Genomic DNA, 14,642 nt, shown 5'->3' with positions numbered 1-14,642 from the left:
TTCAGAATTCGGTCAGTCTGAAGTCGGAAGTCCCACAGTAGTTTTGCTTGCTCATTTTCCACCACTTTTTCGGGCTTATGATCCCACCAGTTCTTTGCCACTGGGAAATGGTAGTTCCGGCACAAGTTCCAATGGATCATCTGTGCCACAGCATCATGTCTATTCTTGTAGTCAGTCTGTGCGATCTTTTTGCAGCAGCTGAGTATGTGATCGATTGTTTCATCTGTTACTTTACAGAGTCTGCACTTTGGATCATCTGTTGATTTTTCAATTCTGGCTTTGACAGCATTTGTTCTAATGGCCTGTTCTTGTGCCGCCAGTATTAGTCCTTCTGTCTCCTTTTTGAGTGTTCCATTATTATTATTATTTTGAGTGATTATTATTATTATTATTATTATTATTACTATTACTATTACTACTATTATTATTATTATTTAATTGGCTTGACAACTGAAATCTAAACAAACTGCTTGCTTTACCAATTGTTCTCTCCGTCTACCCTCCTTCTACCCAACTCTCTTTCCTGTAGGTGGTGGCCGGCTGAGATTTGCAATCCCCGATCCGTTCCTCTCAACATTCAGGGCCTCAAACACGATGTTGGGGACTTCCCGGTATTTTTCTTCGGTTCCCATGATTACTACTGGGTGCATCAGGGGCGCGTCTTCCCCTACGTTGAAGGAGATAAAAGCTTTGCTGAAGGGCAAACTAATATTAACAAGACTTTCAAAAAAGGTAAATTTAAATGCTTTCTACTAAGGCTGCACATTTTGGGGTCTTTATCGTCCCCGAAGAGAGAAATGGTGTCTTGAAATTAAGACAACATTTTAGCTTAATTAAATTCCATCTTATTCCATTTGAAATGTTTCTATTCTGCAAAACGGAACTGTACATACTGGAACAGAATAGCATAGCATAGAATATGTAAGGGAATGGAATGGAATAGAACAGAATAGCATTGCATAGCATAGCATAGCACAGAATAGAATAGAATAGAATAGAATTGTATTGGCCAAGTGTGATTGCACACACAAGGAATTTGTCTTGGTGCATATGCTCTCAGCGTACATAAAATAAAATATACATTTGTCAAGAATCATGTGGTACGACACTTAATGATTGTCATACGGGCTTTATCATGTTTTTAAGAAGATGTTGGATAACCATCTGTATGAAATTGTATAAAGTTTACTGCCTGGGCAGGAGGTTGGACTAGAAGACCTCCAAGGTCCCTTCCAACTTTGTTATTCTATTCTATACTGCTCAAAAAAAAATAAAGGGAACACTCAACACATCCTAGATCTGAATGAATGTAATATTCTCGTTGAATATTTCATTGGCACAACTATTCCATTTGCACAACAGCAGGTGAAATTGATTGTCAATCAGTGTTGCTTCCTAAGTGGACAGTTTGGTTTCACAGAGGTTTGATTTACTTGGAGTTACAGTGGTAACTCAAGATACGAACCCCTCGTCTTACGAACAACTCGTGATACGAACCTGGGGTTCAGAAAAATTTTGCCTCTTCTTACGAACTTTTTTCGAGTTACGAACCGGCGTTCGGAGACTGCTGGGAAGCCGCGCGGCTGTTTTAAAAGGTGACGGCCGGGCGGCGGGGCTTCCCAAAAGCCTCCCGAACGCCACTTCGTAACTCGAACAAAGTTCGTAAGAAGAGGCAAAATTTTTCTGAACCCCGGGTTCGGTTCGGGAGGTTGCTGGGAAGCCCCCCAGCCCGGCTGTCACCTTTTAAAACAGCCGCGTCGCTTCCCAGCTGTCTCCTGAAGCCGAACGCGGAAGTTCGGCTTTGCCGTTCGGCTTCAGGAGACAGATGGGAAGCGGCGCGGCTCTTTTAAAAGGTCGCAGCCGGCCTGGGGGGCTTCCCAGCACCCCCCTGAACCCGGGTTCGGGGTTCGGGGGGGTGCTGGGAAGCCCCCCAGGCCGGCTGCGATTTTTTTAAACGGCCGCGCCGCTTCCCAGCTGTCTCCCGAAGCCGAACGCGGAAGTTCGGCTTTGCCGTTCGGCTTCAGGAGACAGCTGGGAAGCGGCGCGGCTCTTTTAAAAGGTCGCAGCCGGCCTGGGGGGCTTCCCAGCACCCCCCTGAACCCGGGTTCGGGGTTCGGGGGGATGCTGGGAAGCCCCCCTGGCCGGCTGCGACCTTTTAAAACAGCCGCGCCGCTTCCCAGCTGTCTCCTGAAGCTGAACGCGGAAGTTCGGCTTTGCCGTTCGGCTTCAGGAGACAGATGGGAAGCGGCGCGGCTGTTTTAAAAGGTCGCAGCCGGCCTGGGGGGCTTCCCAGCACCCCCCCGAACCCCGAACCCGGGTTCGGGGGGGTGCTGGGAAGCCCCCCAGGCCGGCTGTCACCCTTTAAAACAGCCGTGCGGCTTCCCAGCAGTCGCCGAAAGCCGTTTTTTTGCGGGGGTTTTTTTGGTTGCACGGATTAATTGACTTTACATTGTTTCCTATGGGAAACAATGTTTTGTCTTACGAACCTTTCGTCTTACGAACCTCCTCCTTGCACCAATTAAGTTCGTATCATGAGGTATTACTGTATATTCTGTTGTTTAAATCTTGCAGGCCTGAAGGCACAAATTTCCCACCTCCACTTTTTAAGTATTTGCTCCATTAGGGTGGATCTTCCCTAAGTTTCTTCTTCTGCCCATTAAACGATTGTTTCCTAGGCAGCCTTCTCTCCTGTCTTCATTCATTTAGCTTTACTAGATAAATGGTCAAAGCAATGGAAACTGCAGTTTAATGTTTCCAAATGTAAAATAATGCACTTGGGGAAAAGGAATCCTCAATCTGAGTATTGTGTTGGCAGTTCTGTGTTAGCAAAAACTTCAGAAGAGAAGGATTTAGGGGTAGTGATTTCTGACAGTCTCAAAATGGGTGAGCAGTGTGGTCAGGCGGTAGGAAAAGCAAGTAGAATGCTTGGCTGCATAGCTAGAGGTATAACAAGCAGGAAGAGGGAGATTGTGATCCCCTTATATAGAGCGCTGGTGAGACCACATTTGGAGTACTGTGTTCAGTTCTGGAGACCTCACCTACAAAAAGATATTGACAAAATTGAACGGGTCCAAAGACGGGCTACAAGAATGGTGGAAGGTCTTAAGCATCAAACGTATCAGGAAAGACTTAATGAACTCAATCTGTAGAGTCTGGAGGACAGAAGGAAAAGGGGGGACATGATCGAAACATTTAAATATGTCAAAGGGTTAAATAAGGTCCAGGAGGGAAGTGTTTTTAATAGGAAAGTGAACACAAGAACAAGGGGACACAATCTGAAGTTAGTTGGGGGAAAGATCAAAAGCACCGTGAGAAAATATTATTTCACTGAAAGAGGAGTAGATCCTTGGAACAAACTTCCAGCAGACGTGGTTGGTAAATCCACAGTCACTGAATTTAAACATGCCTGGGATAAACATATATCCATTGTAAGATAAAATTCAGGAAATAGTATAAGGGCAGACTAGATGGACCATGAGGTCTTTTTCTGCCCCCAGTCTTCTATGTTTCTATGTTTCTATTCCAGCTCATCCATCCATCCATCCATTCCATTACCAACGTGTGACTAAACTCATTGCTTTTAAGTAGAGGCCAGGCCTAGACACTTACGTAATTGTTTAAATGAGTTTGGGTCTTTGGGGATGTCTGGATATAATTGCTAATGCTAGCTTTTCTTTTCTTTTTTTCTTCTGCTTTGGCGGAAAACCTCGCGCAGCACTTGAAGAAGCAGCAAAACGCTTCCAGGAACTAAAAGCACAAAGAGAAAGTAAAGAAGCACTTGAGATTGAGAGGAATTCCAGAAAACCGCCTCCCTATAAACACATTAAAGTAAGTCCCCTTGCATTGTTCACATGTGTGCATGTATGTGTGCGGAGCCCATAGGTGGATTTCTCCGGGACCGCCTTCTGCCGCACGAATCCCAGCGACCAGTTCGGTCCCACAGAGTTGGCCTTCTCCGGGTCCCGTCGACTAAACTAAACAATGTCGTCTGGCGGGACCCAGGGGAAGAGCCTTCTCTGTGGCGGCCCCGACCCTCTGGAACCAGCTCCCCCCCAGAGATTAGGATTGCTCCCACCCTCCTGGCCTTTTGTAAACTTCTTAAAACCCACCTCTGCCGTTAGGCATGGGGGAACTGAGACATCTCCCCCTGGCCTATATAGTTTATGCATTGTATGTTTGTTTGTGTGTATGTCTGTTTTTTAAATAAGGGGTTTTTAGAGACTTTTTAATATTAGATTTGTGATATTGTTCGTATTATTGTTCTGATTAGATTAGATTTATTGGATTTATATGCCGCCCCTCTCCGCAGACTCACAACAATGGTGAAGAACAATATATAGTAACAAATCTAATATTTAAAAATCTAGGTTACAGTTTTAAATTAAAATGTTTCAATTCCCCCATGCCTGACGGCAGAGGTGGATTTTAAGGAGCTGGCGAAAGGCAAGGAGGGTGGGGGCAATCCTGATCTCTGGGGGGAGCTGGTTCCAGAGGGTCGGAGCCACCACAGAGAAGGCTCTTCCCCTGGGTACGGCCAGACGACATTGTTTAGTTGACGGGACCCGGAGAAGGCCAACTCTGTGGGACCTAACTGGTCGCTGGGATTCGTGCGGCAGAAGGTGGTCTCGCAGGTATCCTGGTCCGATGCCATGAGCCGCCCCGCGTCTGTATAAACTGTATAGTCCCGGGGGAGATGTTTCAATTCCCCCATGCCTGACGGCAGAGGTGGGTTTTAAGGAGTTTACGAAAGGCGAGGAGGGTGGGGACAGTTCTAATCTCTGGGGGGAGCTGGTTCCAGAGGGTCAGGGCCATCACAGAGAAGGCTTTTCCCCTGGGTCCCGCCAAACGGCATTGTTTAGTTGACGGGACCCGGAGAAGGCCAACTCTGTGGGACCTAATCGGTCGCTGGGATTCGTGCGGCAGAAGGCGGTCCCGGAGATATTCATATATCGTCTTACCTTGCCCATCGCCCCATCAGCTGTTGCTGATGTTAATTTTAATACTTAATAAATATTATTTTTTTAAAAAAAGAACAAGGGGGCACAATCTGAGGTTAGTTGGGGGAAAGATCAGAAGCAACATGGTGGAAGGTCTTAAGCATAAAATGTATCAAGAAAGACTTCATGAACTCAATCTGTAGAGTCTGGAGGACAGAAGGAAAAGGGGGGACATGATCGAAACATTTAAATATGTCAAAGGGTTAAATAAGGTTCAGGAGGGAAGTGTTTTTAATAGGAAAGTGAACCCAAGAACAAAGGGGCACAATCTGAGGTTAGTTGGGGGAAAGATCAGAAGCAACGTGAGAAAATATTATTTTACTGAAAGCGTAGTAACTGCTTGGAACAAACTTCCAGCAGACATGGTTGGTCAATCCACAGGAACTGAATGTAAACATGCCTGGGATAAACACAGATCCATCCTAAGATAAAATACAGGAAATAGTATAAGGGCAGACTAGAGGGATCAGGAGGTCTTTTTCTGCCGTCAATCTTCTATGTTTCTATGTTTGTAACACTGACAGTGTTAGTTGGGTCATTGAGCAACCAAGCTCAGAGATCCCCAAGGACGAACTAACGCTCTTCCCGTGCCCTTCATTTCTGCACCCCACAGTCCAACAAAGTGGTCGGAAAAGTCCAGATCCAAGTGGCCGACCTGTCCGAAATCCCCCGGTGTAACTGCAAGCCAGCCGACGAGAACCCTTGCGGCCTGGAATCGGAGTGCTTGAATCGAATGCTGCAGTACGAATGCCACCCTCAAGTTTGCCCCGCGGGGGAGCGCTGCCAAAACCAGTGCTTTACCAAAAGACTCTATCCGGAGGCAGAAGTCATCAAAACCGATCGACGCGGCTGGGGTCTGCGCACCAAACGGAGCATTAAAAAGGTAGCCGGGGGCTTGCTTGGGTTTTGAATGGGTCACCTATTCCTTTTTAACCTTTAAAAAAAAAGCACTGAAAAAAGAGAAGATTAAAAACTTCTGAACCAGCCTTATCAGAAGCAAGAATAACTCCTTATCACAAAAAAATCCCTCTTTGTTCTGTCGAGCTCCCTGGTAGAATCCTCCCAACAATGCACAGATACAATTTCAGACACACACACGCTTGAAAATTCAAAACAATGTTCTTTATAATGAAAATTCACTTAAACCAAGCACTCTTTTGGTATAGCAAAGAGCACTCGTCTCCAAACAAACTGGTAATTGGTACAAGTCCTTTATCAGTTCTGTGATACTTAGCTTGCAGCTGGGAGGTAATTCACAGTCCTTCTTCTTTCACAAAGTGAAACACACTTTGCTCTGGTTTAGTTTCAAAGCGGGGGAAAATCAGCACACAAAAGGTCAAAGTCAGCAAGGCAGGCATGAAATACAACAATCAGATAATCCTCCACAATGGCCAAACCCACAGGCTGCTATTTATAGCAGCCTCACTAATGACCCCAGCCCCACCCAACCACAGGTGTCCTCATTTTCTTTGATAATAATCTCTCAGTTGTTGCTGCCTATGCATCGCTCTCCACATGCGTGGCTGTATCATTAACTCTTGTTCCGAATCCAAGGAGGAGCTAGATAATTGATCTCCTTCTGAGCTGTCTGCCACACTCTCCTCCTCCCTGTCACTCCCTTTTCTGGCCCTGTTTCCGCCCAGGAGATTCCTAGAGAATCCCCACAGAGGCTTCTCCCCGCCTTTTCCTGCCCTGTTTCCTCCCAGGAGATTCCTAGAGAGGCCCCGCGGAGGCTTCTCCCTACCTTTTCCAGTTACAGTTTTGGAGGCTCGGGTTTGTAAGTGGAAAATGGTTCTTGAGAAGAGGCTAAAAAATCTTGAACACCCGGTTCTTATCTAGAAAAGTTCGTAAGTAGAGGCGTTCTTAGGTAGAGGTACTGTGCCACTGTACATGCATCTGGAACGGGCCCCAGCTGTTCTTCTTCCTCACTCACAGCAGCCTGCAAAGGCTCTGGTGGTTGGGAAATGTCAAACAGCCCTGGCTGTATCTCAGTGTCCCAATCTCCTCATTGTCCAAGCTCAAGTGGCAGCTGGCAGCCCATAACGCTAAGCCGGGGGGAATGCCGCCTTATGAAATGTCTTATTTTCTACCCAAATGTAAAAGAATAGAAACACACGATATACAGGGTTCCCTCGATTTCCGCGGGGGATGCGTTCCGAGACCACCCGCGAAAGTCGAATTTCCGCGAAATAGAGATGCAGAAGTAAATACACCATTTTTGGCTATGGACAGTATCACAAGCCATTTACTCACCATTATTACTGGTACTCACCATTGAATAAGACACTTAGTGATCCTGATATTTATAAACATAATTATTTATTAACAACACCTTTTTTTTTTGTTATTTATTTGCAAAAATTATTAGTTTGGCGATGACATATGACGTCATCGGGTGGGAAAAACCGTGGTATAGGAAAAAATCCACGAAGTATTTTTAATTAATATTTTTTGAAAAACCGTGGTATAGGCTATTCGCAAAGTTCGAACCCGCGAAAATCGAGGGAACACTGTATATGTACGTTTTAATTCCCCCTCCCCTTTATTCTAGTGAGGAGGCGCCCAGTTTCACCAAAAACCTTTCAAAAATTTTATATCAATCCACAACCCCACAAAAGATGCTCGAAGTATCAACACAAATTGAAATCTTACAAAATTCTTTCCTTTCATTTTCTTTTAGTAGCAGACTCCGTTTCCTAATGTTAAGGCTGATGTATAACAGGATAACAAAGGAATTGCAGTCGTTTCATTCCTTAATGTATATTTACGCTTTTAACTACTTCAGATATTTCCATGACAAAATTTACTTAATTTGGTTTCGGGGAAAGAAGCGATTGCTTACCACGTCATGCACAATTTTTGTTTCCCAAGCTAGTTCCCCCCACAATTTTCTCTCTTATCTAATTGCATATTTTTACTATTGTTGCTATTATTTTACTATTAAGGAATGTGGTTCTCTTTCGATTTTTTTCCTTTTAGGGGGAATTTGTCAATGAATATGTTGGTGAATTAATTGACGAGGAAGAGTGCAGGTTGCGAATCAAGCGTGCCCACGAGAACAGCGTGACCAATTTTTATATGTTAACTGTTACAAAGGTAAAAGGATACTCCGTGTGCGCATGTTTGTATGTCATTCTGGCATCAGAGATGTTGTAGTTTCGACACCTGTGAAAATGACGGTCACATTTCTACATCTGAAATCCACCGGCAAAACCTGAGTTAGATTATCAAGAGTTTCAAATGAAACCAGCTGGTCGCTCTATAACAGTGATGGCAAACCTTTTTTTTCCTCGGGTGCCAAAACATGCTGTTGTTCATGCGTGAGTGCCCACACCCAGAATTCAATGCCAGGGGAGGGCAGAAACATCTTCCCTTGCACCCTAGACGCTCTCTGGAGGCCGGAAATGGCCTGTTTCCCAACTTCTGGTGGGCCTTGTTCTGCCTGACTGGCTCGGCAATGCGTAATAGTCCAAGGAAAAGAAATCAAACACACACGTGCTCTTCTAATCAGCAAACTTGTATTAGATAAACAAAAATAGCTTACTCAAAAAACAGTTCTTAATGTCCGAAAACAATGCAAGGCTTACTTCAGCCGCATACAAAAAACACAGGGAAAAACAAACAAAGACAACCTGGAGTGAGCAAAGACGTTTCAGGAGTCCTTTTGAATCTTTGAAGCAAACAGCAAGTCCCAGAGTTTTCACCTCCCACTTGTCTGAAAAAGCTGGGTTGAAAACTCCAACGGCACAGAAACTTCGAAGCAGGAACCACAAAACAACACAGATCAACAGCCACAGTTTGCCTTGTTCCCTTTTTATCCCTTTAGCCCTCATTAAGGGAACCACACCCAGCCCAGGTGCTCCTATAATGATTTGTAATACTCCTTAAAGCGATCCCTTCTTTGCATAGCTCTTCGGCTACGTAGATCAATATATTGATCTGCAGACGAACTCAGGGAGGAAAGACTGTCTGAGGGACTGCAGGCCAAATCCCCTGGGCTGTCTGCTGAATCCTCCTGGCTGGCTGCCACATCTTCCTGGCTGTCTGCCACATCTTCCTGGCTGTCAGCCAGGCTTTCACCTTCACTTTGTGCCGCGTCTCTCCCATCTGTCGGAGCAACAGCTGGCCCAGGCCCAAACACAACAGGCCTAAGCTTGTGTTTCATCCTCCCTAGGCTCCAAAGGCTTCCCTGGAACTGGGGAATGGCAAAAATGCCCTCTCCCATCCCTCCAGAGCAGTGGTTCTCAACCTGGAGGTCGGGACCCCTTTGGGGGTCGAATGGCCATTTCACAGGGGTCGCCTAAGACCCTGGAAAAAGACAAATTTCCACGGTGTTAGGAACTAAAGCTTCTATTCTGGCGCCTTGGAACATATTTTTTTCAATCTGACCAATCAGGCGTTTACAGTGGGGGTGTCCCTCTGACCTTCCTGCCAATCAGCTGAAATCTCTGTTGGGAGAATTGGCGCTAGACTTATGGTTGGGGGTCACCACAACATGAGGAACTGTATTAAGGGGTCGCAGCATTAGAAAGGTTGAGAACCACTGCTCCAGAGGCTCTCCGGAAGCCAAAAACGCCCTCCCAGAGCCTCTGTATGAGTCAAAAATCAGCTGGCCGGCACATACAGTGATCCCCCGCTCGTTGCGAGGGTTCCGTTCCAGGAGCCCCCGCAACGAGCGGGTTTTCGCGAAGTAGCGATGCGGAAGTAAAAACACCGTCTGCGCATATGCAGACGGTGTTTTTACTCCCACAGCGCTAGCGAGGAGCCGAAGATCGGGGGCGGGGCGGCTGTTTGCCGCCGGCATGGAGGGCTTCCTAGCAGCCCCCCAAACCCGGGTTGGGGGTCCGGGGGCGCTGGCTCTCGGCGCTTTTGAGCTGAGTCCGGAAGCGAATTCGCTTCCGGACTCAGCTCAAAAGCACCGATAGCAAGCGGCAAGGAACGGCTTGTCTCGGCGCTTTCGAGCTGTCAGCTCGAAAGCGCCGAGAGAAGCCGTTCCTTGCCGCTTGGTATCGCCGGTTTTGAGCTGAATCCGGAAGCGAATTCGCTTCCGGATTCAGCTCAAAACCGGCGATACCAAGCGGCAAGGAACGGCTTCTCTCGGCGCTTTCGAGCTGACAGCTCGAAAGCGCCGAGACAAGCCGTTCCTTGCCGCTTGCTATCGGCGGTTTTGAGCTGAATCCGGAAGCGAATTCGCTGACAGCTCGAAAGCGCCGAGACAAGCCGTTCCTTGCCGCTTGCTATCGGCGGTTTTGAGCTGAGTCCGGAAGCGAATTCGCTCCCGGACTCAGCTCAAAAGCGGCGAGAATGAACGGCGTGGGCGGGCGAAGGGCGGGCGGCAGCGAGGAGTTTGCGTGGGCGGTGGGGAAACTCCTCGCTGACGCCAGCAAGAGGGGGAAGACCCAGGGAAGCCGCTGCCATCTACGCATGCGTGCCCGGCACGCATGCGTAGATGGTATTTTTGACTTCCGGGTTGAAAAATAGCGAAGTACCCTGTTCGCAATGGTTGGGGACGCAATAAACGGGGGATCACTGTACATGCACGTTGGAGCCGAGCTAGGGTAATGGCTCGCGTGCCAGCAGATATGGCTCCACGTGCCACCTGTGGCGCCCATGCCATAGGTTTGCCATCACTGCTCTATAACCTTCTTGCAGGGATTATGAAAACAGAAAAAGGGTTTAGAACATAGAATATTACAGTTGGAAGGAGCCTTGGAAGTCTTCTAACCCCCTGTTTGAGCGGGAGACCCTATACCCGTGATTATTATTATTATTATTATTTATTAGATTTGTATGCCGCCCCTCTCCGCAGACTCAGGGCGGCTCACAGCAACAATAAAACAATGTACAACAAATCTAATAATTTTAAAAACACTAAAAAACCCATTATTAAAAGCAAACATACACACAAACATACCATGCATAAACTGTATAGGCCCGGGGAAGATGTCTCAATTACCCCATGTCTGACGGCAGAGGTGGGTTTTAAGGAGTTTACAAAAGGCAAGGAGGGTGGGGGCAGTTCTAATCTCCGGGGAAAGCTGGTTCCAGAGGGTCGGGGGCTGCCACAGAGAAGGCTCTTCCCCTGGTCTAATCTAGTCTATATTTCCTATTCCATATTCTATTCTATTCTATATTTTCTATTTAATCTATTTCTACACCTCCCAGTTTCAGCCATTCATCCTTCAATAGGTGTCGTGTTAATTGCTGCCTCCTTTGTCTTCTCCAAGGACCGCATAATAGATGCTGGACCAAAAGGAAACTACTCTCGATTCATGAACCACAGCTGCAACCCCAACTGTGAAACCCAGAAGTGGACGGTGAACGGAGACGTCCGAGTGGGACTCTTTGCTTTATGTGATATTCCTGCAGGTAAATGAGCTTCTGAACGTTCCCGTTGCCTTTGGAAGGGAGTGTGGATATTTTGACTTCTTCCTTGCTTTCCCCCCCCCTTTTTTAAAATCTAAGAGTCCTTTCTTTGGTTTTGTCTTTGGACGGTCTCAGTCATCCTGGTCATGGTTATCCCAAAAGTGCTTTTTTAGAAGACAACTGGATTTAGTGTTTTCCTTGAAGGCGTGTTTTTCCAGCAAGACCAGTCTATCAGGGCAACCTGGTCTACCCAAATATGAGAATAAAATATAGAATAGAATAGAATAGAGAATGGAATGGAATAGAATAGAATAGAATGGAGTATAATAGAATGGAATAGAATATAATGGAATGGAATAGAATGGAATGGAATAGAATAGAATGGAGTATAATAGAATGGAATAGAATAGAATAGAGAATGGAATAGAATAGAATAGAATTTTTTTTTCGCCAAGTGTGATTGGACACACAAGGAATTTGTCTTTGGTACATATGGTCTCAGTGTACCGTTACATAGAATAGAATAGGATAGGATAGAATAGAATTCTTTATTGGCCAATTGTGATTGGACACACAAGGAATTTGTCTTTCATGCATCTGCTCTCAGTGTTCATAAAGAAAAATAATATACATTCATCAAGAATCATAAGATACAACACTTGGAGAGAGGATTAGATTAGAATAGAATAGAATAGAATAGAATTCTTTATTGGCCAATTGTGATTGGACACACAAGGGATTTGTCTTTGGTGCATATGCTCTCAGTGTTCATAAAGAAAAAAGAATATACATTCATCAAGAATCATAAGATACAACACTTGGAGAGAGGATTAGAATAGAATAGAATAGAATTCTTTATTGGCCAAGTGTGATTGGACACACAAGGGATTTGTCTTTGGTGCATATGCTCTCAGTGTACATAAAAGAAAATATACACTTGTCAAGAATGAGATGGAGAATAGTGAGTCCGCTTTCGTCCTTCAGCCCTAATCGAGGAGCCTTCGCAGGCAGTTGCTTCCGTGACGAACTATTTTTGTGTTAAATTTAAATTTTACCAACAAAGAAAGGAAGGGAGACGAGTATAGCTATTTCAAGGTGTTTAGCTCTCATCAGCTAGCCATTCCCTTCTGGGATTTTAACCTGGGCTGCTTCCATATTAGGCAGATGTATTGGCAGGGGGACGCAGTGGCTCAGTGGCTAAGACGCTGAGCTTCTCGATCAGAAAGTTCCGCAGTTTAGCGGTTCGAATCCCTAGCGCTGCGTAACGGAGCGAGCACCCGTTACTCTCCCCAGCTTCTCCCAACCTAGCAGTTCGAAAGCACGTAAAAAATGCAAGTAGAAAAATAGGGACCCACTTTGGTGGGAAGGTAACAGCATTCCATGCACCTTTGGCATGGAGATGAGCACCGCCCCCTAGAGTCGGGAACAAGGAATACGTATGTGCACGGGGAACCTTTACCTTAGTGACCTCCAGGGCCATGGGCTCCCCTTGCTTTGTCAGCTATACAGGGGAGAGATTAAGTAATTTTTCGATGAGACTGGTCTATCAGGCAATCTGGTCCACCCAGATACGGGACGGAGCATCCTTCTTCCATTTTCGCCTTTCCTTGAAGACCTTTCGCTTCTCCTCCAAGAAGCTTCTTCAGATCTGAGAGCTAAAGAGGTTTTTTGGATGGAAAAGGAACTGTCTTCAAGGGAAAAACCAGATCCAGTTACCTTTTGGGAACAGTCCTTTGTCTTATTCATTCATTCATTCATTCATTCACTCACTCACTCACTCACTCACTCATTTACTTATTTACTTGCTTGCTTGCTTGCTTGCTTACTTACTTACTTACTTACTTACTTACTTACTTACTTACTTACTTACTTACTTACTTACTTACTTACTTACTTACTTACTAATTAGATTTGTATGCCGCCCCTCTCCGCAGACTCGGGGCGGCTCACAACAGTGATAAAAACAATATACAATGACAAATCTAATAATTAGAATCTAAAATAACAGTTGTACATTTAAAAAGTCTAAAAGCAAGGAACCCCAATATAAAAAACATACATACAGTCATATCATGCACAAAATCTACATAGGCAGGGGGAGATGTCTCAGTTCCCCCACGCTTGACGACAGAGGTGGGTTTTAAGGAGCTTACGAAAGGCAAGGAGGGTAGGGGCAGTTCTGATCTCTGGAGGGAGCTGATTCCAGAGGGTCGGAGCCGCCACAGAGAAGGCTCTTCCCCTAGGTCCCGTCAGATGACATTATTTAGTCTTGTATAACTCCCATAATGCTACTATCAATCTCTGGGTTGTGTCCTTCCTTCTCCTCCTTTGCAAGAATACAGGCAGCATGTGGCCTAGTTGTTGCTTCTACGCTTGGTGCTTTTGGATTCCTTCCAGTTCTTTTTCCTCAATTTGACCTGGATAGGGATATTCTCTCAAGTCTTCTGTTTTTGGGTTCTTACGCCGCCTCCTAGTTCTTGTTGCTGCTGCTGTTGTTGTTCATTCACGGCCTCTTGATAAACATTTTCTCCGAACGTTTCAAAAAACAAACATATCTGAATGTGGATTAAGCCTTTGCCTTTTTTGCCCGTACTGACTCTGCTCCTGGGACTGGATGGAAAAACAAACCGTTTCTATAAACCAGTGTTTTTCAACCAGTGTGCCGTGGCACACTAGTGTGCCGTGAGACATGGTCAGGTGTGCCGCGAAGCTCAGAGAGAAAGAAAGCAAGAGAGAGAGAAAGAAAGCAAGAAAGAAAGCAAGCAAGAAAGAGAACAAGAGATAAAGAAAGCAAGAGAGAGAGAGAGAGAGAGAACAAGAGAAAGAAAGAGGGAGAGAAAGAGAAAGAAAGTAAGAGAGAGAAAGAGAGGGAGGGAAGGAGAGAGAGAGAAAGACATAGAGGGACATAGGGAGGGAGAGAGAAAGAGCAAAAAAGAGGAAGGGAGGAAGAGAAAGAAAGAAGGATGGAGAAAGAAAGAGGAAGGAAGGGAGAGAAAGAGGGAGGGAGAAAGAAATAGAGCGAAGGGGAGGAAAATAGAGAAATTTTTTGTCCAAACTTTTTTACCACCACCACCCCGCCCCCCGCCCCCCGGCTCAATGTGCCCCAGGGTTTCGTAAATGTAAAAAATGTGCCGCGGCTCAAAAAAGGTTGAAAATCACTGCTATAAACGAATAAAACAAACGGGAAAAACTTTTTATTTGGAGAAATAATTCACTGGGGAGAAATTTCCTGACGGTTAGAACAATCAATCAGTGGAATAGCTTGCCTCCAGAAATTGT

General features: G+C 45.6%; 1 protein-coding gene across 4 annotated transcripts in view; it reads left to right on the top strand.

Moving 5' to 3' along the window:
* The window catches only part of NSD3 (nuclear receptor binding SET domain protein 3), a 119,999-nt gene that overhangs the window by 96,054 nt on the left and 9,303 nt on the right, over window positions 1-14,642 (top strand). For all 4 annotated transcript variants that reach the window (XM_070765362.1, XM_070765358.1, XM_070765360.1 and 1 more), the window contains 5 exons: window positions 530-732; window positions 3,716-3,828; window positions 5,611-5,880; window positions 7,977-8,093; window positions 11,225-11,366. In XM_070765362.1, coding sequence (XP_070621463.1) covers window positions 530-732; window positions 3,716-3,828; window positions 5,611-5,880; window positions 7,977-8,093; window positions 11,225-11,366 — 845 coding nt within the window. The remainder of the gene's footprint in view (window positions 1-529; window positions 733-3,715; window positions 3,829-5,610; window positions 5,881-7,976; window positions 8,094-11,224; window positions 11,367-14,642) is intronic.

The sequence above is a fragment of the Erythrolamprus reginae genome, chromosome 12 (genome assembly GCF_031021105.1).
Source record: "Erythrolamprus reginae isolate rEryReg1 chromosome 12, rEryReg1.hap1, whole genome shotgun sequence".
Classification (NCBI taxonomy): Eukaryota; Metazoa; Chordata; class Lepidosauria; order Squamata; family Dipsadidae; genus Erythrolamprus; species Erythrolamprus reginae.
Note: the sequence above shows the minus strand (reverse complement) of the source record. Positions and strands in the feature narration are given on the sequence as shown.